At 40.3% G+C, this 22,121-nt stretch overlaps 3 protein-coding genes and 1 non-coding gene across 5 annotated transcripts; 1 reads left to right on the top strand and 3 right to left on the bottom strand.

Annotated features, from left to right (window-relative positions):
- Positions 1-1,665: 1,665 nt before the first annotated feature.
- On the top strand, positions 1,666-7,277 carry LOC115676448 (uncharacterized). The gene is made up of 3 exons (XM_030599372.2): positions 1,666-2,062; positions 5,019-5,531; positions 6,802-7,277. Exons 1-3 carry the CDS (start codon positions 1,835-1,837, stop codon positions 7,009-7,011), a joined length of 951 nt encoding a protein of 316 aa, XP_030455232.1. The 5' UTR covers positions 1,666-1,834; the 3' UTR covers positions 7,012-7,277.
- A 2,507-nt stretch (positions 7,278-9,784) lies between these two features.
- On the bottom strand, positions 9,785-11,580 carry LOC115676290 (uncharacterized). Its single transcript, XM_030599173.2, has 2 exons — positions 10,828-11,580; positions 9,785-10,696 (listed from the first exon to the last, which is right to left on the bottom strand). Exons 1-2 carry the CDS (start codon positions 11,185-11,187, stop codon positions 10,070-10,072), a joined length of 987 nt encoding a protein of 328 aa, XP_030455033.1. The 5' UTR covers positions 11,188-11,580; the 3' UTR covers positions 9,785-10,069.
- Positions 11,581-16,323: 4,743 nt separating this feature from the next.
- TRNAR-UCU (transfer RNA arginine (anticodon UCU)) lies at positions 16,324-16,396 on the bottom strand. The gene has a single exon. It is a non-coding gene; the product is annotated as a tRNA-Arg (tRNA).
- A 563-nt stretch (positions 16,397-16,959) lies between these two features.
- Positions 16,960-20,693, bottom strand: LOC115676504 (RHOMBOID-like protein 8). Of its 2 annotated transcripts, none has more exons than XM_030599453.2 (6): positions 20,243-20,693; positions 18,621-18,781; positions 18,346-18,509; positions 17,968-18,233; positions 17,748-17,874; positions 16,960-17,307 (listed from the first exon to the last, which is right to left on the bottom strand). In XM_030599453.2, exons 1-6 carry the CDS (start codon positions 20,575-20,577, stop codon positions 17,176-17,178), a joined length of 1,185 nt encoding a protein of 394 aa, XP_030455313.1. In that variant the 5' UTR covers positions 20,578-20,693; the 3' UTR covers positions 16,960-17,175. The 2 variants fall into 2 exon arrangements, 1 of the variants encoding a protein (XP_030455313.1); XR_008816648.1 differs by having other exon boundaries at positions 17,169-17,307; positions 17,748-17,866.
- Positions 20,694-22,121: the final 1,428 nt, after the last annotated feature.

The following is a 22,121-nucleotide window of genomic DNA, read 5'->3' as shown; positions in this document are numbered from 1 at the left end:
CGTGTGCGGCTTTACTATCCGTCACGGCAAGTTATCGGCGTAGCAAACGACTCGGATGTAGCCCGGCCAGAGTTGTAATCCGCTCGAAGGGCATCTTAGGAATCTGTTGTCGGAAGGCTCGCCAAACGCAAGGATTTGCTGAAGATGCCGCAGGGACCGATGAGGCTAAATGATCGCCGCAAGAACTCACCTGAAAAACGAAGGACCGGAGCTGAGTTTACTCGTTGACGATAGTTTCCTGTTAGAATAGAATTCCTATCCTTCCTATATTGAATTTTGGGAAAATTTCAAATAAGTACATAAAGTGCTATTATTTTCTCAAATAAGGGCATAAAGTTGAATTTGTTTCAAATAAGGGTCTAAGGTAGTTATATCAGTATCAAATAAGGGCCAAACTTATCGGACCGAAGGGCATTTTTGTCAATTACATTTTTTTTTTCCCTTTTTCCCTTTTTCTCTTTCTTTTTTATGTTTTTTCTTTTCCTTTTCTTTTTCCTTTTTTGTTTTTTGTCTCTTTCCTTCGCCGGCCATCACCAATGGCCGGCAGAGGTCACCGAATTCAGGCAAGGGCCACCCTCGCCCAACGCCGGCGAGAGTCGCCCTCGCCCTCACCGGGGCTGGCGAAACCTGGCGAGAGTTGCCCTCGCCGAATCTGTAGTAAACCTAATTAACAAGAAATTAAAGACTAATTAACATTTTTGTTTAGGGGCTGGGATGGATCCCTAACTTTCTACGCAATTAAAGACTAAATAGGTTATCAAAATTTATATGTGAACACTTTTTATTTCAAATTAGTTAGCTGTACAATATTCTTTTGAATGACAAAATGTATACCGATTTATGATTAGATTATTACATATAAAATATTCATATTTAGTCAAATTAAATCAATCACGAAATATTACACATACTTATTTCATAAAACTAAAGAGCTGAGAATATCAAGTAATGATCATTTTCAAATTTATTCGAAAAAGCAAATCTTCACTTCTAACATTTGATAATTTAGGTGCAACAACATTCACAGACTATATTATACATAATTGATTTCTTTTTAATATAAGATTGACAAAAAATACAATACCAAGATGTCATTCCCTCATATTGATGAAAAAAATTTTTTTGGATACAAAGATGGTCTTAAAAATCGCCTATCAACTCTAATACCAAAAATTCGACCCAAAAAAAAAACTCTAATATCAAAAAGAAAACAAAATGTAAACACAACAAATAGAACTTACCCACCAACTCTCCACCAAAATCAAAACAGACAAAGAATGAAAAAAAAGAAAAAAGAAAAAATTGTGGGTTATAATATGTGGATTTGAAATTACAAAAAAGTAAGAACGATAGCAAGAGTTAGATTGCCAAATTGCTAATATCGTTCAAGGATTTGGACATATGAAAATAATCTTGAAAAATCAGCCAAACTTCTAATATTAAAAAGAAAAAAGAAACGAAACGACAAACGCTATGAAAAAAAATTCATCTGCCAACTCTCAACCTAAATGGAAAAGAAAAACGAAAAAAAAAAAAGCACGAAAAATGCAGGACAACATGATAAGCATGGGTCAAAGCCGTTGACCCAACCATTGCCCATGGTCCTCCTCCTCGGGGACACTGGCGACACAAGACACGAAAAGTTCATTCCTTTGACGTTTCTGGCGTTCTTCTTCGAGACGTCTCCAGCCTAAATCCTTGCCCAGATCTTCCTCCACCGCTTCCATCTTCAACCGTTGCGGAGAACCGCCGCCGCCGCCCTCCGCTCCGCCCGGCGCCGCAAGCGGCGAGCTTTCTTTGCTCCGTTAGCCCCCGCGCTTCTCTCGAGAGGGGAATGGCCGTTTTCATCTCCAACCACGCCGTCTTCGTCCCTCGGCTCTCCCCTTCTCCTCCTTGTCCCGTTTCGAGGCGACCCATTTCGCCGCTTCGAAGCTGCGGCCGATGGGAGGCGAGCGCAGGGTTCTCCGCCTCGCTCCCCGGTTTCCGGGCGGTTCGAGCGTGCAGGAGCAGGCCTTCTCCCGGATGCCCTCTCGCTTCTGCTCCTCGCTCTGCCCATTCTTCGGTATGCTTCCTATAATTCGGCTGATTTTTGGGCAGGATGCGCGATGGACGCGTGCATCTGGGGAAATTTTTCGGCTCAATACGAGAACTTTTCGTCTGAATTAGCTTATTTTAGATTCTTGTTTCCATAATTTAGCAGCTTATCTGTCTATACTGTTGGCGTTGGAGTTGCTTTGCTTTAAGTATTTGTTGTGGGTCCTGTTCGGTGAAGTGTGCGGTTTACCCGGATTCTGGTTCCTCTTGCTTATAGTTTCCGCGGTTCATAAATGTATAATAAACTGGGTTTGCATCACTTTCTTGGGATGATCTTGGATATACCAGCGGAGCTGGTGAGCTCTAGTTGGCCTCTTCCTTATAGAAGATATAGTGTGCTCTGGTCATACGGCTCTCCTGCCGTCATATTTTGTTCATAGCTGATAAAACTATTTCTCGAGGAGTTCTAGATAATTTAGGTTGGTCGGTTGATGGAATATCGTGACGAGGAGTGCCAACGGCATCTTCTCCTCCATGACCATCCCGATTCCCTACGACATCAAGTTTTGTCTTTTGGAGATACTGAGGCTGACTTGGTCTCTCGTAGCTGCATAGCTCATGATATGTATTTTTCTGGATCACGTTAGGCTATAAATGAAGGTTCTGGAAATACGACATATGAAGTGGCACATTATCATGCCTTGAATGTTTCAGAATATACTGGTAGAGTAGTAACCACTAATTCCTAGCTTACCAGGATGGACATAGAGTCGGCACATTGCATTTATCAGTACTAAGCTGCCCTTTTTTAAGTGTTGCTTTATGGGCATCATAACTTAAAACTAATCCTTCCATTATATGTTCTTTGAAGTTTGGGATACCAATAGCGACAGCTAATGTGGTCAGACATTTACTTTACATTAATCAGTAACAGTGCCTTCTTGTTCAATTCAAAACTTTGAACAGGGCTGTGCCTTCTAAAATACTTAATCGTTTAAATTACAGTTACCACGGCTCATATAAAAGATTAGTCAAGCACTGTACCGATTATCATACTGTTGCACTATTGGAGCTTTGAACTGGTCCCATCAACAGTGCAAGAGAATGGCTGTGTCATTTAAGAGTGTAGGTTTCACTGGCAATGATACTGATATTTGCAAGGGCCAATTAATGAGTTGCCAAATTTGTTTATATTGGTTGGGAGAAAGGGACGAAGGATATTTTTCATATGTAACTTATCCGTGGATGGTAGATGCTTAGAGAAACGAATCTAGAACTTACTTTGATGCCCGGCAAGCTGTTTGAGGAATCTCTATCATACATTAGGTGAGAATATGTGAGTCTTATGTTAAGCTCAATGGCTCATACTTAAAAAGCCCATGGGTAAACAGTTGATATTGCCAGGAGTTTGAGTAGTTCGATCTCGCAACATACTTTCAGAAATGCCAAAAGTTTTCAGTATGGAATGAGCATGGGATTAGAGGAAATTCTCTTTTCCAGCTGGAATCCTAGTGACACCCACTCTCGAAAGCTCACTTCATGCAGCTGTACAACAAATTATATAGAATTGCAGTTCCCATCTCGAATTTCCAAAGAGGGGAAGTTGAGGCTTACGTGCACACTTTAGACTAAAGCCTTCTAGTATGAGCAGACATCATAAAAAAAACTCTCTTTTCTGGTTTTTTTTTGCTTGTCCAAGCTAGTTGTAGATCAGATTATGCCCAAAAAAAAAAAAAAAAGGTCCTCCTACTAATGAATTTTTAAGGTTAACTATTTTTAAATTGGTTTTACTATCAAAATAGAGAGTATTTAAATCGTATGATTTAACTAGAGTGGTTTGCAAGTTTTGAATGCTTCAAGGGATGATATAGAGTTTTTTCATGAAACCTCAACTTATTACGATGTCCCCTCTAAATCTTACAACCGTTTGGATTGTGGTCTTCAAAGGTCAGTTATGCGATTTCAACCCTATTACTTGAGTGTTTCCTAGTTGCACATGTCACTACCCTGTCCTGATTGAGCAAAATTACTGTAAACTGCCTCTCCCCCTTTTCCTGAATTATAATTTTTCGTTGGATTTACCCTTCTCTCTTTTCCTGAGCAATAAAAATTTTGGTTAGATTTACCAATTGTATTAAGAAATGTACAAGAAAATGGAAAATATTTGGGAAAAGAAAATACGAAACACCTAGTAACAGGATATTCTAATCCAGAAGACCAAAGGTCTATATGAACATTAGATAGCCAAAACAAAACTTTCAGATCCGTCGAATGTTTTTTGTTGTATTCTCTTAAACCGCATAAGACAAAGGACTAAGCGGTATAGTACTGTGAGATTATCTATTTTTAGATAGAGTCAATCACAGAGACATTCTAGCAACCAAATTGCTGTGGATTGCTTTCAGTCTTCACCCAACATAGAGCTGAAAATATAAATCACAACTTGGAAGCAAAGTCATGGAAGGAAAATTTATCAACTACATTATAATGTCTGCACATACAATACCAATTGGTTATGATTAATAATGTTTCCAAGATTCATAGTAGGAAGAATTTTAGTCCAAGCTGTTGTCCAACCGAAGAAGGAAAATTTTGAATGGAAAATGAGAAAGCCCCAATGTTTGAGAGGAGAAACATCGAGGAGAGAAGTTTTCCCAGACCAAATAAGAAGACAAAGTAATTTTACTCTAGAAAAATGTCCTGAACCTGCCAGTGTTTCAGAATGTTTCCTGTGTATCCGGTTTTCAGTGTGTGCGCTTCAGTGTGATCTGGATGTGCAGACTGCCAATCATATGGGATTTGGGTCTACCTATGAGCTATCTGTATTCTGTTTTTGGTTCTCAGTTCTTAAAGTTTGATACTTGCACATAGTAGAAATATCTAACCTTTCTGAGCTTGAAATTAAATCTTGCATTCATAAGTAAAGAGTCTTGCCTTTTCTTCTAAATGTATCAGCCAACTAATTAAATTATTATTTGGTTTAGAAAACTGGTGGGACAGAGACTTCTTCAGATGGTATGAAACCATCTGGGCCTTCAGAGAATATACAGGAGTCAGTCAGCTTGAATAAACTCTTTGAAGTTTTCAGGGAGGCTTTCCTTTCTGGAGATGAGAAGACAGTTTATGAGGTTGAGGCTAGGATGTGCAATATAGAAGTATTGAGAAAGCAACTAGTTGAGCAAGTATCTACTTTATCAGAAGAGATGACTTCTGGTAAAGAGAATTATATCCGACTGCAAGCAAATTTTGATAACTATAGAAAGAGAGCAGAAAAGGAAAGACTTACAATAAGGAGTGACGCCCAGAGGGAGGTAATCGAGAGTCTTCTGCCCATGGTGGATAATTTTGAAAGAGCCAAGCAACAGATTAAACCTGAGACAGATAAGGAAAAGAAGATTGATGCTAGTTACCAAGGTATATACAAGCAATTTGTAGAGGTCATGAGGAGCTTGCATGTATCTGCTATTGCATCTCTTGGAAAGCCTTTTGATCCATTGGTAAGTTTTTGGTCCTTTTATGTAATTGTTTAATTGATGATAATATTTTTTATTAGTCTTTTACATGATTCTATCTATCTCTTGGGTTTGCTTAAGTTTGGAAAGTCCGACGTGAAAGAAAATGGTGTTTCTGTCATTTATCGGCATTGGTTTTTTTCGTCTACTCTAGAAAGATGTCCAAGTATTATGGGTGATAAGGATGTCCTTTTCCATTTGCGTAATGGTCCATTCTGATAACAACTTATGGGATTACAAAAACTGAGGTTGAGAAGATTAAGTTGGCAACGTAATTCGTGTAGCTGTCCAAATATTCCACGATCATCTAGACCCTGGCAGGATGATGTCTTATTCTTTTAGTATAACTGAGTTTCTTACAACTGAAAAGTGTGCTTATTTATTTTACATGAATCTGGGGATTCCGATTCTTTTATGGCAAGATGGTTTTGCGGAATGGAATTATTTGATAACTTAGGCTAAAATAGAATAATTATCTCACATGAATAGGATAGAGCCAGAATAGTTACTCTGAAGGTTTGTTCTCACATAAGCATTCCATGGGCATGATACAGAGAATTATTTGACCTCTAATGCTAAAATAGAATAATTATCTCACATGAATAGGATAGAGCCAGAATAGTTACTCTGAAGGTTTGTTCTCACACAAGCATTCCACGGACATGATACATAGAACAAATCATGAATAACATCAGTACATCGTAGATTCTTACATTATTTTGTTATCACTAGAATAGGATAACTTGGGTGACCTCCCTCCACTGCTTCTCAGCTACCAATCCCACAACCACTGTTTACCACCACCTTTATCACAGTTCCACCACATTTGCCTTGTCCACTACCATCACCACAACTTTCACGTTCATCAGTCCAGGATGTTAACCATCACCGCTGCCACATGTTGAAGGAGTGATTGTGTGGCAGATGCGGTGATGCTGTCAATGGAGAAATTATGACGAGGTGGAGTGTTCGCCCTGGGGGAGGGGGGCCAGGTGTTGGGTTTCAGTCATTCTCCACTTTAGTAATTTTCATTATGCAGCGTGGCAGGAGAATAATAGATCTGTTGATGCAATGTGAGCCCACTTCATATACTATCTCTGATTCCTCTGCCTTGTTTTTCTTGAAAGGAGTCATCAGTCAGTTCTGATCTGCAATGGATTTCATTTAACATACAAGCAGGATCGTACCGTCACATTTTCCACTTGTTTAAGTTTAATTAAATTTTTTATCAGTTGCTTAAGTTCAACTATTGCAGCTACATGAGGCCATTGGACGTGAGGAGTCTCAAGAATTTCGGGAAGGCATTGTAATTCGAGAGATTCGCCGTGGCTTTCGTCTTGGTGATAGAGTTCTGAGGCCTGCAAAGGTTAAAGTTTCAGCTGGATCTGGAAGCAAGAAAGCCAAAGCACTTGCTGTGGACTCTGCTGGACAAACTGCAGCAACAGCTGGAGTGGATGAGCGATAGTGATTCACGGACAAGAACCAATTTCTTCTGGAAAAGATTTCAACGTCCTTCATCCACTCCAGCTCGTGAAACTTTTTGGCGTAGCATGCGGCTTTAATTGAACCGGGCAAAGTTAGTTTCTTCTTGTCCAAGCTTCGCAAGTTATAGTTGAATCCATGAGGATAATTTTCTCAGTTCTTTCCCTTCTAAAGGGTCTGATATATGTAAAAGGATTTGATGTAAAAAAATTTATGGGCATCATATTTGAAAGTTTCTAATTGTTATAATTTCCTTGTGATTTTAACATAGCTGGTGGGCCCCATTCGAGTTTCATGCTTGGATGAAGTGAACTTCAATGTTGTGGGTGACTCCTGATGTACTCGGCCCTCAATTGTTACTCTCTCGTTTCGCTTCAAGAGCTGCTATAGTTAAAATGCATTTTGTATCTTAAGATTCGTGTCTAAAGAAACCTATCTTTTATTGAATTCCTTCCAACTTGGCTGTATATATTCAAAACTTAGTAAGTACCTTAAGGATCAGAGAGAAGCTTTCTCGTAAGCAACCATGCAAGAAATGAAGGGGATGATGGACAAGAACATTTCTGCTGACGGTCGAGAAAAGACTGTGAAGGTAAAGTTAATTTGCATCGTCCTCTACGATACATATGAAGTTTTAATTTTGCAGTCTCTCTTTCCGGATTACCAGTGTATCTCAATTCCCATTTTGGAAGATGTGCAGTTCTTTTGGTTCTTCATCGTGAATAATTGTAGCATTTCTTGGTTTCATATGGTAATGTTTGGGTATTATTCACATTCTACTTGTCAATTAGGACTCAAAGTATGAAGAATCAGTCGGCTAACAAAAGTTTCTTTTCTCAGTCACTTGCTATCCCTGTCATTACTTGGTAGGATGTTCAGAGGCTTACAATGGCAGATATTCTTCAAAAGGCAGCACGGATTAAGACGGTGGTGACTATGGAAAATGTAAATTTGCAGGCAGATTATTTTAAGATTTTCTCAAGAATAAATGAACAGAAGATTTGACATGTAATCTTTCATAGACGTGTTGGAAGTAATGTCTTTCATTTCATATGACCTGTGCCTCAAGTAGAACACGGTTGGTTTGCTTCAAGGTTGCCTCTAGCATCCCTTTTTTTTAGCCACTGCTTTAGCATCCTTATCTACTTGTAAGGCATTAAGTTTGGTAGCCTTGTGCAATGGATTTTCTGATCCCACATAAATGACCTAGAGGCATTGTGGTTGACCTATATCCAGGCGTCCGGAGAGGTTTTTTCTATTGGAACATTTGCATGAAGTGAGGGGGTTCTGGAGGAAAACAGGAAGAGAAAATGCCCCGGACTTCTACAATCCCTGAACATTACATTGATTGCACATGAGACTTGATGTTAGTTTGTAATGTGCCTTTTTGCTTGAACTTGTTAAGAAAATGACCCCCCACAGAACACCGATCAGGCTGTAGTCAGGCGGCTTAGAGTTTAGGACCACCAGCACATTCGGAGGATCTTCATGACACTTACTCGGAGAATATGTCTGTTTCATTTCTTGGTGGGGTAAGGCCTCAAGTTCAAGTTCCCTCGACCTGTATGCTGGTTTTGTGCTTGGAGTACCAGGCTGTCTTAGCCTGAAAACTTGGGGGGCAATCTCCTCTGCTTTTGCAAAGGTAAAATTCAAGTTGTTCATCCTTTATCTTTTCTTCTGAGAGAGGACAATATGACAGTTTTGACAACTAAAGTTCTGGGTTTATCCCCGGACAACGCATCATTCATGTCATAGTTTGGACAGAACAGAACATAATTTGGCCCCGTATGTATTCCTTTTTGTTTTTTGGCCTCCCTCTTGTTCCTCCCTTGTCTTGGCATTTCTTCTTTCCTTTTTCTTTTGCTCACTCTCTGACTTCTCCAGCAGTCGCTTTAATGGAGGCTAAGGCATGAATTTCCGGCGGCGACAAAAAGCATCTGTGAAAGTGGTGGGCATTCCAATTTTTTTTTTTCACTTTAGCCTTTACTACAGCTGGAAATTCGGCAAGAAAAGAAATAGACAGCAACTGAAACAGTCTCAGAGATCTTCAGACAAGAATAGAGAGAAACTGTATATGGAGAGAGAGAGAGAGAGAGACAACCCTACTAGGTTCAAGTGAATCAGACAAAAAAGCTTCCTAAGAGCAAAAGAAGCTGCTCTTTAGGACAGTGCAAGGAGTGGCCCAGGAATCTCACAGACCCCACCTTCACCTACCTACAGTCTCATTAAGCGAGCCGTTGCTATCATTCTTTTATTTTTTTTCAAAGCTATGATGATTAGTGATTTACTATGACACCAAACTGGACGAAAGGGCACTCAAAACAGAACTGAACAGAGCAAAGAGGGGAAAAAATCTCAGTTCTTTTGGTCTTGAATACAATCATTTCCTAACATAAAATAGAATGCATAATAAGCAAAGCGCGAGCATATGATCAAGTGAGGTCGTTCCGTGAAAGGCAAAAGGGGAAGCTTCCATGCCCTTGTCCCGCCATTATTTTGTTAACCAAAAAAGAAACAGACCTGGCCCTGCTTGTTCATCATTAGTCCTGGGTCTCTCTCTCTCTTTTGATTCCTTTCTTTTTCGTTCTTTTCTTCCTTTTTTCTTTAACCCCCTTTCTCCTTCCCCTCTAACGAGGGTATTTTCAGTCGGGTAACTGCAAGAATGTGCAATGATTCCGTTGATTTATCGCTCCCATTTATGATGCTTTTTGCTCTGGTTTTTTCTTTGTGGTGGTTTTGAATGATCAAGGAGAGGCTTCTCCAAAAGTTCTCATGGTATACTTACTAACCGTAGGAAACAGAATGACCACGAAAGAGAGACTCCGGAGAGGAGGAAACCTAAGAAAAAGAAGTAATAAAATAAGGCAAAAGGTACAACCAACATCAAGAAATTTCTCTACATGTGGTTTTTCCCTGAACACGAAGCTAGTGAACTCTCTCTCTCTCTCTCTCTCTCTCTCTCTCTTTCCCTCTCTTTCTCGTTCTTTTCGATTTTAGCCCACCGTAACTGATCTCTGTTTTGCGCTTTGTTTGCCCCTTCACTACCTGTGGCTGCAAAAGTCCAAAAGCTTCTTCCTCCCTTCAACTATCTCATCAAAGAAATCATCAAGCTGGCCCACGATATTCTCAGCACCTGATCTCAACACCCCAAAACACCCTCTCAAGTGTTCCACCCTCTCCCTGACCCTCACCTGCGACTCAAAATCCGCCCCTCCCACCGAGCAAATCTTCTCCAGCTCGCCTCTCAGCTCATCCATGGCCGTCCTCGACCTCCTGTACTCCTGAGCCAAAATCCCTGTCCCACCCCCGCCGCTCACCTGGTCAATCTCAGAGGCCACCCTCTGCTTCAGCCTCGCCGTGGACACCATGAAAGATGACCCGTAGAACAAGCACCCTTCCATCTCATACTCTTTCCCAAGGATATTCGATCCCTCTGGCCAGTAATAGACCAGCCCGTATAGCAGGATCATTATGAGCAGAGAGCTCACGTTCTTCATCGCGTACAGAGCTCCCCTGAAGCCATTGAACCCGTGGAGCTTCGATTCGAAAGCGCCGCCCATCTCTTCGAATCTCAGCGAGAGTGGCCTGAACTTCATCTCCATGAGTGCCCTGTTTTCCTCCTCCAGGCCCACGGCTTCTCTCCTGCACCCATTGATCGCCCTAATAACCTGTTTCGAATCAGAACACACGCGAAAAACAGAGAGAAAAAAATGAACTCTGTTATTGAAAGAAGAAATAAAAGCATATGATCTTAAAAAGAAAGTCTAAATTTTTTATTAGGAAGGAAGTCGTGACAGACCTGTCTAGAGACTTGTGGGCTCAGGTGATGATGGTGAGCATCGAACAAGGAGATCACATTCAATCCAGCAGAGCAGCAATTCTCCAAGCCAGAGACTCCAGACTTGAGGACATGGCATGCGTCCCACAGCTTGGAGCTCTCGTCCATGTACTCGTTCAGCCACTTGTCTCCCACAGGCAAGTGAAGTTTCTGGACAAGCAGGGACAAGCTGGTGTGGAAGGACCTAAGGACCGAGAGCACCCTCTGGAGGAATTGGACCGACATGAAGCTGTGAGACAGAGAGATGCGCTCAAGATCATCAATCCCTCTTGTGAGCAGGCTATAGAAGCCATTGACAGAGTTGGTGGAAGAAGGATCCATCTCTTCTGGCTCTTTCTCTGCTGGAAACTCAATGAGAAAAAGAAAGCTCAGGAGAAGAGAAAGATGGTGAGATTGGAGGAGGAAGGGAGGTGAGCAAGCATAGGGTATTTAAATTCAAGGAAGAAGGAGGAGCTCAGGTTCCTAGGGTTGAAAGGAATTGTGGGAACTGGGAAGCAATGATGATTGTTTCCTACAAAGAGGAAACGATGATTGTGAGCTGCCATTTTTTTGATTGTCTGATGGGGGAAGAGGAGAAAGAAAAGTGGCAAACCCCAAAGATTAAAACAAAGAGGGGAAGAAATAGAAAAGGTTGGCCCAAAAAGAAATTATCTATTCCTTGAAAAAATTCTCCAAGGACAAGGAATTATTCACCATTATACACAAAGAATTATAAAGATTGGCCCAAAAGGAAAAACAGAGAAATACCCTTTTGAGCAATAAGAAAAGAGAAAGTGGGGAGGGGGATTTGTATTATAATGTTGCTGGCAATGGCATGTCATGATGTTAGATTGAGGTCATGGGTGCGTGGGGAAGTTTGACTGGGATTGACCCATTTTTCTGCAAGATTTTTCTTTGATTTTTCGTCTCTTTGATTATTGTTCAACCCTCCCCCTCCACCTCCCACTTCGTCAAGAGCCTGTTGGTGATTGGAGCTTTGTTTCCTCCTTTTCTTCCTCGAGCAACTGACTTGGCCCCCTCTTATCCCCTCACCCATATTGAAATCTGCGGCTCGTGTCTCCTTGGACACCCAATCTCTTCAAGAAACGAAATCATGCATGGCGTTCGTTCTTTGAATCTATTCCTTCGACTGTGCAGAAGAAAGAAAATAAAAATGAAGTCTTTTCATGCAAATCTAGCTTTTTCCTCGATATCCTCCTTCCCCTTTTGTCCTCGAGAAACCATGAAAGCTCACTCTCTCGTTGATACCAAACAAATCTTTGATACCGTAGTTGCATGCAAGAGTTTTCTTGCATAGCGCGTGCACCTGAGTTGACCGGTCGCGTCATCCCTACTTAACATATCCGAAACGTCGTTTTCCTTTTTATAAAAAACAGTCGGTGTTTCGCGATTGATTGAATGAATAGACGTAGACATGGAGATTTCCCGAAATAAGCCTTTAATCAAGGAGTAAAGGGGCCATGATAGGATGAAATTGCTCCTTCTAACTTTATATTTGAAGGCTGTGAATTTTCTTTTCTAGATGGTGGGGACCGGAAAATCTTGTGCATTACCGATTTGCGCAATCGTGTCTTTGGTTTTTGTATAATAGTGTTTAATTAATGGAGTGCTCGTGAGGTTTTGGGGAGCGGGACACTTGAGAGGATGTTGGTCTTCTAGGATTTTCCTCGGGAAGTGGAGTGGAGAGGAGAGGAGAGGGAGGAGGAAGGAGGAGCGCATTTCAAAGGGCACACACCAACGTGGATTGCCTCCATCTTTTGGTATTAGGTGTGCCCTTTAAGTCCAACTAGCCATACTCATAGCAATGCACCTCTATATTCTCAATTGAATATTGGTAGGTGTTAAGGGAAGAAAATACTTAGCAAATATTTAAGAAATATTTGCCATTTTATTACCTTTTGTATCTTATCTGTTAGGGGAAAAAAATATTTATGGAATATTTGTTATTCTGTTACCTTGTGTATCTTATCTCTTAGAGTCATTTATGTACATTATATTTGCAACACAATCATGTACAGAAAAAAGAAGAATAAAATTTTCTTCTCTAAAACCTAATTCTTCACTGAGCCTCACAGCTCCCTCATGTATCTACTGCAATTGCAATAGCTTCCTTTACGTATATTGAAATTAATTCTTTTCAAGTGTAGGTTCATTGCAACAAACATGATGGATCTTATGTCAAGAGGTAAATTTCCGATACGTAAGTCGCGTGTGGTGCGAACTTCGTGAGAATATGCATTTTGAAATTCGAAAGTTCTTTTTATTTTTAATTGCTTCGCTGGTGTTTGTGAAGATGATACCGAACGAATCCATTTGATCGTCGTGGCATTTCCACTACCCCTGGACATTTTGCGAGTCTTTTGAATTGCAATAGAATTTGTTCGTATGGATAAAGAGTTAGGGGTGAGCAAGATGGATTGCCCAAACCGAGACCGGACCGGACTGACCGGTTGGGTCCGGTTCTCGGGAATATCGGTCCGGTTCCCGATTTTTAAAAGTGGAACCGGTTTCCGGGCGGTCCGGTTCCCGGTTCTGGGTTGGGAACCAGACCGGACCGATAAATATATATTTAATTTTTTCATATATATATATTTATTTGATTTTTAAATTTTGAAAAAAATAGAAAATTTAATCTAATTTCCCCAATTCCCTCTTGTCTTTACCAATAAGTGATTGGTCCAATTGGAACCGGATCAATGGTCCGGTCCGGTCCATGGTCTCAAGACTAGCCGGTCCGGTCCCCGGTCCTAGAAACTGGGAACCGGTCCTCCCGGTTCAGTTCCCGGTTCTTGGATTGGACCGGACCGGACCAGGAACCGCTCACCCCTAGCGCGAGTAATGAGCCGGAAGTGTCCATCTAAAAAGCACATAAATAAATGGAAAACATAGATGAGAGACGGAGAGAGTAGGTCGTCATGGAAAAAGGCAAAGGGGACTATCGTCTGTCATTTTCACCCGTGAATGGAGACCGTCATTGTCGGTTCCCATTCACGACGACCACAAATGCGCCTCAACCCGACTCTGTCTCTCTCTCTCAAAAGTTGGATATCCAGACCATATCCAATTTACACTGATAAGATCAAATGGAATGTACTAGTGCCACCAAACTCTAATAAGACAAATTAATCCTATTCGGCCTTTATGTATGATCAACCAAACAAAGCATTAGTGGAGGTGCCATTTGTTCATTTCAAACACTTTTAGTGTCAATGAAAGCATGCCGTGATTTTCAAACACTGGTGTAAAGTGTAGAATCTTTTCAGCCACCGAGGTCATTCGGTCTTTTGTCTTTGCAGGCCAAAAAGGAGAGAAAAATTCAGTCTTCAAATCAATATCCTAGGTTTGAACTCAAGCGGATGAAAAAACCGGTTGTGAACAAAAAAACCGAGAGGATATTCCCTCATCGTGACGTATCTCTATTACCTTAGTTAAATCTAGGAATTTCGAGAGAATTAGTGAGACGAGTCTCGTGGACTCGAAATACAGTTGGATCCCCCATTCACTCAAAAGTTTAAGCTAATGAATTATGAGCAAATTAAGATATATTAACTGTTTCACACCACACCAATTCTCCGACATGAGATTTTCCAACACAATTCACACGTGCATCTCAACAGCTTCATTAATCACAGCATAGTCCATGCTCGACGACCCTTTATGCCCTAGAATCAATAATAGCATATGGATGATGAGATTGGCAAGATGCTCCAACTCTGCTTCGATTGCTTTGTGGTCAGTCCTAGTGCTCTAGGCTTTTTAAAGATGATATGCGAAAACCATCATGAGTTTTAGTGCTAACCTTCCAACATCCGTCCTAAAAAAATTCGGAGAAATTCATGCCAGCTGAATCGACTCGATTTTCATTCAATATTAGTTATGAAGGATGTTTGCTCATATGCTCGCAACGTGGTATTTCACTCTGGCTCCGTACTCGTCACGTAGCGTAATAAGTTTAATGATTATTGCTCTGTGATCCAATGCTTATCACTCATCGAGTTCAAACTTCGAAAATCGACCGATCGAAGGTTTTTCAATATATTCACTTCATTATCTCGTGTTCGAACAATTGATAAACTAAAATTTTTTGACAAAATAGAAAAAAATGATGGTGTGCTAATTGTATTTTTCATAATTATTTCTACTACAGCTTTCATTTTTTATTTTTAAAATTAAAATAAATATTAATAGATTGTTAAAGAGAGACGATCCTAACATTTTTTTCTAGTTTTGGTTTATTATACAAAAAATTATATTCTATTTCCCCTTAATTTAGGCTTATTTTTTGGTCATACACTTAATTTAGACTGATAAGTAAAAGCATGATAAGGATTAGTTTTTTCTTTTTACTTTTACAGTAAGGATAAGTTCACGAGCCTTAGTTTGTTCTACAACAACTTTTATCTTTTATCTTGTATCTCATAGCATGAAAAGTAAAAAGTAATTAATGGATAAAGAGATATGATCTTGACCATAGATATTACTTAGCCATCATTTCCTCCCTCATTTTTTTTTTTACATTTTGACTTTCATTTCACTAAATTTATGTCAATTCACTTTTGCCCTTTCGTTTCTCCTCCTCCTTTCTGTCACTTCTTCTCTTATCGAATTTCTTTTACTTTAATATTCAAGCTGTTTTATTTAATTCCTTTTCTTCCATCAAATATTTGTACGATCACAAGGTCACATAACTTAAAGTGTAGCCACGAATTTTGACGTTGTTAATTTATAAGTGTTAGAATTTCTATTTAAGTTCCCGAATGAAATAAGTTTACACCGTCAGTACACACTTTTGAAATTTTAATAATAATAATAATAATAATAATAATAATAATAATAATAATAATAATAATAGTGATTTATGATCTTAAATCGCTATTTACAAATGAGACACATAATTTATTAACTGTCTATCTTTTAATTAATTGAGTTATTGAAATATTTAGAGTTAACATAGGATATCACTTTAAAAACTGTCGATTTTGTTTTATTGGGACAAAACATTGATGACTACGGAATGGATTGTTTTAATAAGTCTCGCAACTCTAAAGTCGAAATACAAAGGTTAATTTTGAAGTTAGTTTTTCGCGGGTTGATAGAAGGGTCTTTAAATTATCGCCGATATAGGTGTATACAACCATATAAAATTTAATTCGAAAGATTATGTAGATAAATGGAGACTTATAGAGAGCTACAAATGTTGAATAATTACAAGATGATTAAGCAAGCTATAAAATTAGATTTTTTGCATAACAATAAGTTTGATTATATTGAGAATGTTAAAGTTTTTTGATATCGCGGCAACACCGAGTTTAATATTTTAGTGATATTTTTTTTTATCTGTTCTACGCTAACTCTCAACTTACTCTCAAACTTTTGCCCTTGCTTTGGCCACCGGGGATACAAAAAGCAAAAACATACATGAAAAAAGACATAAAGCCAAAAAGAGAAAGGTCAAAGCACGCCCAGTGGGACTCGAACCCACAATCGCCTGATTAGAAGTCAGGCGCCTTATCCATTAGGCCATGGGCGCTCTCATGTGTGTTATGGGATTAAATAAATTATTTTAAATCCTGTTACTGGTCCCTTCCATAATCCATATCTAGTTCCGTTCAATTTGTAAGAAGTGTCTGTATCCCACCAACACCGGAGGATACATTTTGATGACATGGACCAACTACAATTTGTGCTTGTGCAGCGGTGCTTCTACATTGAAACTTTGTAAATCGGCAATCAGTCCTCGAGAATTTTAGATTACTTTTTTTGGCTCAAAAATGGTCGAGAGAGCTTGTCGAGTGAACGAGCAATAGCAACGACGGTACTTGAAATTGCTTGAACTCAGACCAATACAGCGACGACTGAGATTGGAATCAATGCCCTGAGATTTAGGGTGGGTGATACTGCCTCTCAACATCTATGCTTCCATGTGAAAAGTTACAATTGCGTACGTGCATTGTGTATTCATGTGTATTTGACCCAATCGTAGCAGCAAAAATTTGAATACTCCGATTCAAGAAAAGAAACCAATCCTCGGCGTCGGAGCAGTTTGGAGAACGCGTCAGCACAGTATATCAAAAGGCGGAGCAACAAACATCAAAATCGAAAAGAACCTCAAGCCATCGCATTTTTAAGGTCAGAACAGATTCGAAAACTTAGTCTGACCTTCAAGCTTTTTCTGGAAATTAGGCCTTCTACAGTCGATGTAGTCTCTACAAAAGAATACCAAAATTCACCGCAAGACTGAAGTACAAGTCATAAACCGTGCTTGAGACCGTCAGAGAATGCGAAGCTAATTTGTCCGAGACAGAAGATCTACGAGCATAGCAGAGTGCACAAATCCCCCATTCTAGCTGGCGAAATGTTGGTGAAAGGAAACACCCTGAATTTGCCATTAGCCATGCAGGTCAAAGTTAACTCGGCATTGCGCTCCACAGACTGCAAGATCTGTTAGAAGCACAAGAAATTGCAAAACCACAATGGTAAATGTGTCCTCGAGAATATCAAGTTTCTAGTATGATGTCGAAATACTATGCCAAGATCTACTGTGTGAATTCAACTTAATGTTTCCTGGAAGAAACTGAGAGAAAGATAGTCGTATTGAAAGCATAAAGTAAAGGACCCAGGGACTAGGCAAGCTGTAGCAACACTGGTTGGACTCCAAAAAGCTATATATATTTTTTCGTCATAGACTCTGAGATGAACATCAAATTCATTCCGAGGGAAAAAGAAAGAAAAGGTACAGCTCCAGCTTCCGACAAGCAAGGTATAAATTTGTCAAATCAAACACAATGTCAAAATGCATTATATGCTCCATTTCAGAGGAGTGCTAATTAACTGTCATAAATCTATGTTGTAGGACTGCAAATTCTCAATAATCTCGATACCTCGCAAGAAGTCGTCATGTCGTTGCAGCTCCATCTTTTTGAAGGGATGCAATTGAGAAAATAACACCAACTGCAGTACTGGTTAAAGTCGATTCTCCTTAGTGCTGCGACAAGACACCCTGAGAATCTAGACAACAAAGAAGATCAATTTATGAGATCTCATCCAACAACAGAGTGAGGGTAGACAATTAATCCAAAGAACAGAAAAACTCCAACTTACACGAGAGCAAAGAGAAGAAGAGCCACAATCCTCAGCACTGGTTCATCCAGCATCTGCTTCAACTTGATGGAACTCTGAACACCATAGTCAAAGAGACCAACCTTATTAGGAGGAAGTTCTCTACGTTGAGGTTTATATAGAGCCACAAAACCAAGTAGAAATCCCGATATGAAGCCTCCCATGCTCGAAAAGTTGTCGATATAGGGCAACAGGCCAAGAGCGAAATTGATTGTGAAGATTGAGAAAATGAAAACCAGAGCAGCAAACTGCAACACATAAAGGAGAGAGATTTATATGATGATCAAGGAATCCAGAATGGTAGAATAGATGAACACAGTGAAATAACGGTTAAAACACGAAAATACATGCGGAATCAACCTTATCATTGAAATGTCTCCAATAGCGTATTAAAACAGCAAGCATAGCTCCCAATAGTCCAAAAAGAGCAGCAGATGAACCGACTTGTGGACTGTCTTGGACAAAAAGCGCAGAAACCAGGCTACCAACCAAGGCAGAGAGTATATAGATCATCCCCGACCTTACTGCAAATCAAGTAAAATAAATGAGCCAACGAATAATAGCAATAAAGAGTAGTCTAACAGAGCTTAATACCTATTAAACTTCAAAGGTTATCATGAAGCTAAAATACCTACATGGTCCAAACTCCTGCTCTAGATGAATCCCCAAGTACGTGACACTGAGCAGATTGATCAATAGGTGGAAAATCCCAGCATGCAACCATGGTGCAGTGAAGAGTCGCCAAGTCTGGTGCTCAGTCAGCAATGTTCGTCGGACAGCCCCCACTGCATCCAGCCTGATAAAACACAATAATTAGTGATCTTCCTCTCCTCTGACGAGACTTGCAAGACCAAAAAAATGTTGCTCATGTTCCATGTTCACATATGTATTGCTGTTACGAGAGGGAAAAAACAACCTAACACAATAAAACAGGACGGTCAAGCATCCCTTTTCACAATACTTGAAAAAACACGGCATATGTGATAGATGCCACCAAAGTACTAGACATAAAATAGGATCACAGCTTTGGTGTATATCGTGAGAGCATTAGTGGTTCGACACCTGCTGCTTCCGGGAACATTCTATCAGAATTCTTACACCCATTTTTTCTGCTTCCAACGACACTGCACCTGTGTCTATGTGGTCTGGCAAGAAGGCACAGAACAGCAGAGACTTAAAATTCATCTAAATTATTGGATTCAAGTCATTTTAGAGAAAAAAATTACGAGGCTACAGAACAGAGGGTGTAGCATCAACTTTCCTATTCTGTAGGGGATCTTGCCATTCTCATGTCTCCGCCACTGTTGTTGCCAACCCCACCTCCACCACTATCACTCTTGTTGCTGCTGCCGCCGTCATGGCCATGGAACTGTGTCATTGCTGCCTCTAACTACCATGACCTCACCATTATCATAGCTATCTGATCCTCTACAATACACAACCACTCTGTGGTTGTTCCCCCACCACCATACACCACTACTTCATCACCATCATTGCCAATTCGCCAAAATGTTTTCACCAAAACTTCCTTCCTACACCAGCATCACCACCAGCTCCGCCACTCCGCCACCACAGCCGCCACTGCTGTTATCCCCGACTTCTTCACCTACTAGAAGTTATGATCTTATTTGATCTGAATGACTCGTCATTTCCATAAAATGAGATCCAACCACATCCTCCAATTTTGACGGTACAGTTCTAGATGCAATCTTTGTGAACCATGGGAGAGCAACTAGAGGCACTGGGGCACTCGGTACAGCTAGGAGCTCAAAATGCATGTAAGCCTTTAATCCTGTCTAATTTCATCATGATGACCATGAAATGTACATTAAAAAAAAAAAACCTAATAACTGCGCAATTTGACGGTCAGTTCGTTATATGCTGGCCAGCACTACTGAGAAAAAAATTAGTTCTCGTTGATTTGATGAAAAACTAAATCCTTAACGACATAGCTTGAAGCAAAAGTCCGAATTACAAGTACCTGGACAAGAAAAATGCTATCTTTCTTCTGGTTATCACTAAAATAACATTTTTTTTGGTGATCCAGAGTTCCAGAAACAACTCTAATAAGAGGAACTGATCGATGGAGCCTGATATTCCAACCGAAGCAGAGCAGCGTATGTTCACTAACCGGAAAGCAAGCTATTCGGTAGCAAATGGGACTATCTCAAAGACGTAATCGATCGTTTCGCAGCAAAACCGATAAGTCCTTTGAAAAAAATCGCCGAGTAATGCGAGGAGAAACGAGGAATCTCACGTCGAAGCGGAAGGTCCGAGCAGGGGGTTCTCGGGGAGCGGCTGGAACGAGAACCGGCCAAGGGCCTTGAGCGCGCAATCGCCGTGGGAGCTCTCGCCGCAGTTGTTGACGGCCATGGTGGCGACGAAGGCGAAGACGTGGAGGAGCACGAAGAGGGAGACGATCCACGTGTCGCCCCGCCGGCGAGAGGCCGACCTGAAGAAAGGCACCCGGTCCTCGTCGCCGCCGCCGCCGCCGCCGCCGCCGCAGGGGTAGTCGCCGAAGTCGAACGACGGCCGCGGTGGCTGGCGGGGCTTGAGGCCGAGCTCCGCGCCGAGCTTGGCGGAGGCGGCCATTCCGATGCTGCAAGCGAAGCTCGAGCTCGAGCTCGCTCGAGAATGGAGAGGAGGAGGAAGGTCGGTGATGGAGGGAAATCGATTCAACTGCTCCGTAGCAAATGGGATTCGGTTATAAAGACTGTCAAGTCTCCACAGCTTGCTTAACTGCTTTATTTATTTATAATAATAATAATAATAATTATTATTATTATAACTGCTTATTATTATTATTATTATTATTGTAATAATAATAGTAATTACTATTATCTTCATTTTTGATAGAGAAAATTGCGCATGTGAAATTCCCTAAGCGCCCCCCAGGCTCCCCCTCCCTTTTGCCAATAAAAATAAATAAATCTGTCATACAAATCATTTATATAGAAACCAACATATCATGCATAATTATACAAATCCATAGTACCAATGAAAATAAATAAATCTATTGTACAAATCGGTTATATGAAAACAAACATATCGTGCATAATTATGCAAATATACTATTAATCTATCGTTGCATGCTTATAAAATAAAGAGATAAACGGGCTACACAATAGTGTGGAGGCACGCATAGTGTTGAATGGTTATTAACGATGATAAAATGGGTGATTACTGATTACACGACGGAAGTCATACGAGATGTGCTAATTGCACCCCTTTTCGTAATTTTGTTATTTTACCCAAGATGTGAGATTAAATTTCACCTTTTTGATTGTATATTAGATTAGATATATATAGTAAAAACAATTTCAAAAAAGATGTATCAACTTATGTTAAACACATGCTTCATTTCAACACGCTCGTTGTGCTCGGCGATAATTGAAGTGCGTGCGTTCAGGCACTTCCTTGCAGCACACAACTCCGTGCAGCGTTCGTCGCTAACCAAAGGGTCACTCCTATGATTATGCGATGATGCCGACTAAATCCAATCGTAAAGTAGGCATTTTGTTTTTGGCTTAATATACTATGAAAAACTCTAAACTAATATACATGTGACAAATTTATCCCGTACTAATTTTTTTTACCACAAAAAACTCTAAACTGGTACACTTGTGACAATTTTACCCTTCATTAAATTGGATCAATACCACGAAAAACTACAAATTGGTAAGCTTGAGACAAGCAGAGAGGTAAAACCCCAAGCTGGTACACTCGTCAACTGTCACGTGTCATTTAATTTAGAAATTTGATAGCAAAATTTAATGAAAACTAAATGAGGGTAAATTTGACATAGATGTATAAGTTTAGGTTTTTGTTGGTCAAAAAATTAATTTAGGATAAATTTATTGCAGGCATACTAGTTTGAGGATTTTCATGGTACTAACCCTTGCTTTTTGCCTTAGACTCTATTTAAACAAAGCAAAGGAGGAGGTAGAATGGACAAAGGGAAGGGACAAGGGCGGTCTTGCTTGGCGCGAAGGCTGCCGGTTGGCTAGGGGTGATCGGTTCCCGGTCCAACCCAAGAACTGGGAACCGGACCGGGAGGACCGGTTCCCAATTTCTAGGACCGGGGACCAGACCAGCTAGTCCCGGGACCTTGAACTGGTTCCAATGGAATCAATCAC

The sequence above is a fragment of the Syzygium oleosum genome, unplaced genomic scaffold (assembly GCF_021117445.2).
Source record: "Syzygium oleosum isolate NSW1041296 unplaced genomic scaffold, Sole_v2.1 Sole_v2.05, whole genome shotgun sequence".
Lineage (NCBI taxonomy): Eukaryota > Viridiplantae > Streptophyta > Magnoliopsida > Myrtales > Myrtaceae > Syzygium > Syzygium oleosum.
Note: the sequence above shows the minus strand (reverse complement) of the source record. Positions and strands in the feature narration are given on the sequence as shown.

Bases quoted from the DNA above. Each gene is read 5' to 3' on its own strand.
- LOC115676504 (XM_030599453.2), bottom strand. From the start codon at position 20,577: ATGGCCGCCTCCGCCAAGCTCGGCGCGGAGCTCGGCCTCAAGCCCCGC. The intron at 18,510-18,620 runs GTAGGTATTTTA...CTTGATTTGCAG, and splicing joins AGAGCAGGAGTTTGGACCAT to TAAGGTCGGGGATGATCTAT. The intron at 17,308-17,747 runs GTATCGAGATTA...TGCTTCTAACAG, and splicing joins ACATGACGACTTCTTGCGAG to ATCTTGCAGTCTGTGGAGCG.
- LOC115676448 (XM_030599372.2), top strand. From the start codon at position 1,835: ATGGCCGTTTTCATCTCCAACCACGCCGTCTTCGTCCCTCGGCTCTCC. The intron at 2,063-5,018 runs GTATGCTTCCTA...TATTTGGTTTAG, and splicing joins CTCGCTCTGCCCATTCTTCG to AAAACTGGTGGGACAGAGAC. The intron at 5,532-6,801 runs GTAAGTTTTTGG...CAACTATTGCAG, and splicing joins GAAAGCCTTTTGATCCATTG to CTACATGAGGCCATTGGACG.
- LOC115676290 (XM_030599173.2), bottom strand. From the start codon at position 11,187: ATGGATCCTTCTTCCACCAACTCTGTCAATGGCTTCTATAGCCTGCTC. The intron at 10,697-10,827 runs GTCTGTCACGAC...GATTCGAAACAG, and splicing joins GCCCACAAGTCTCTAGACAG to GTTATTAGGGCGATCAATGG.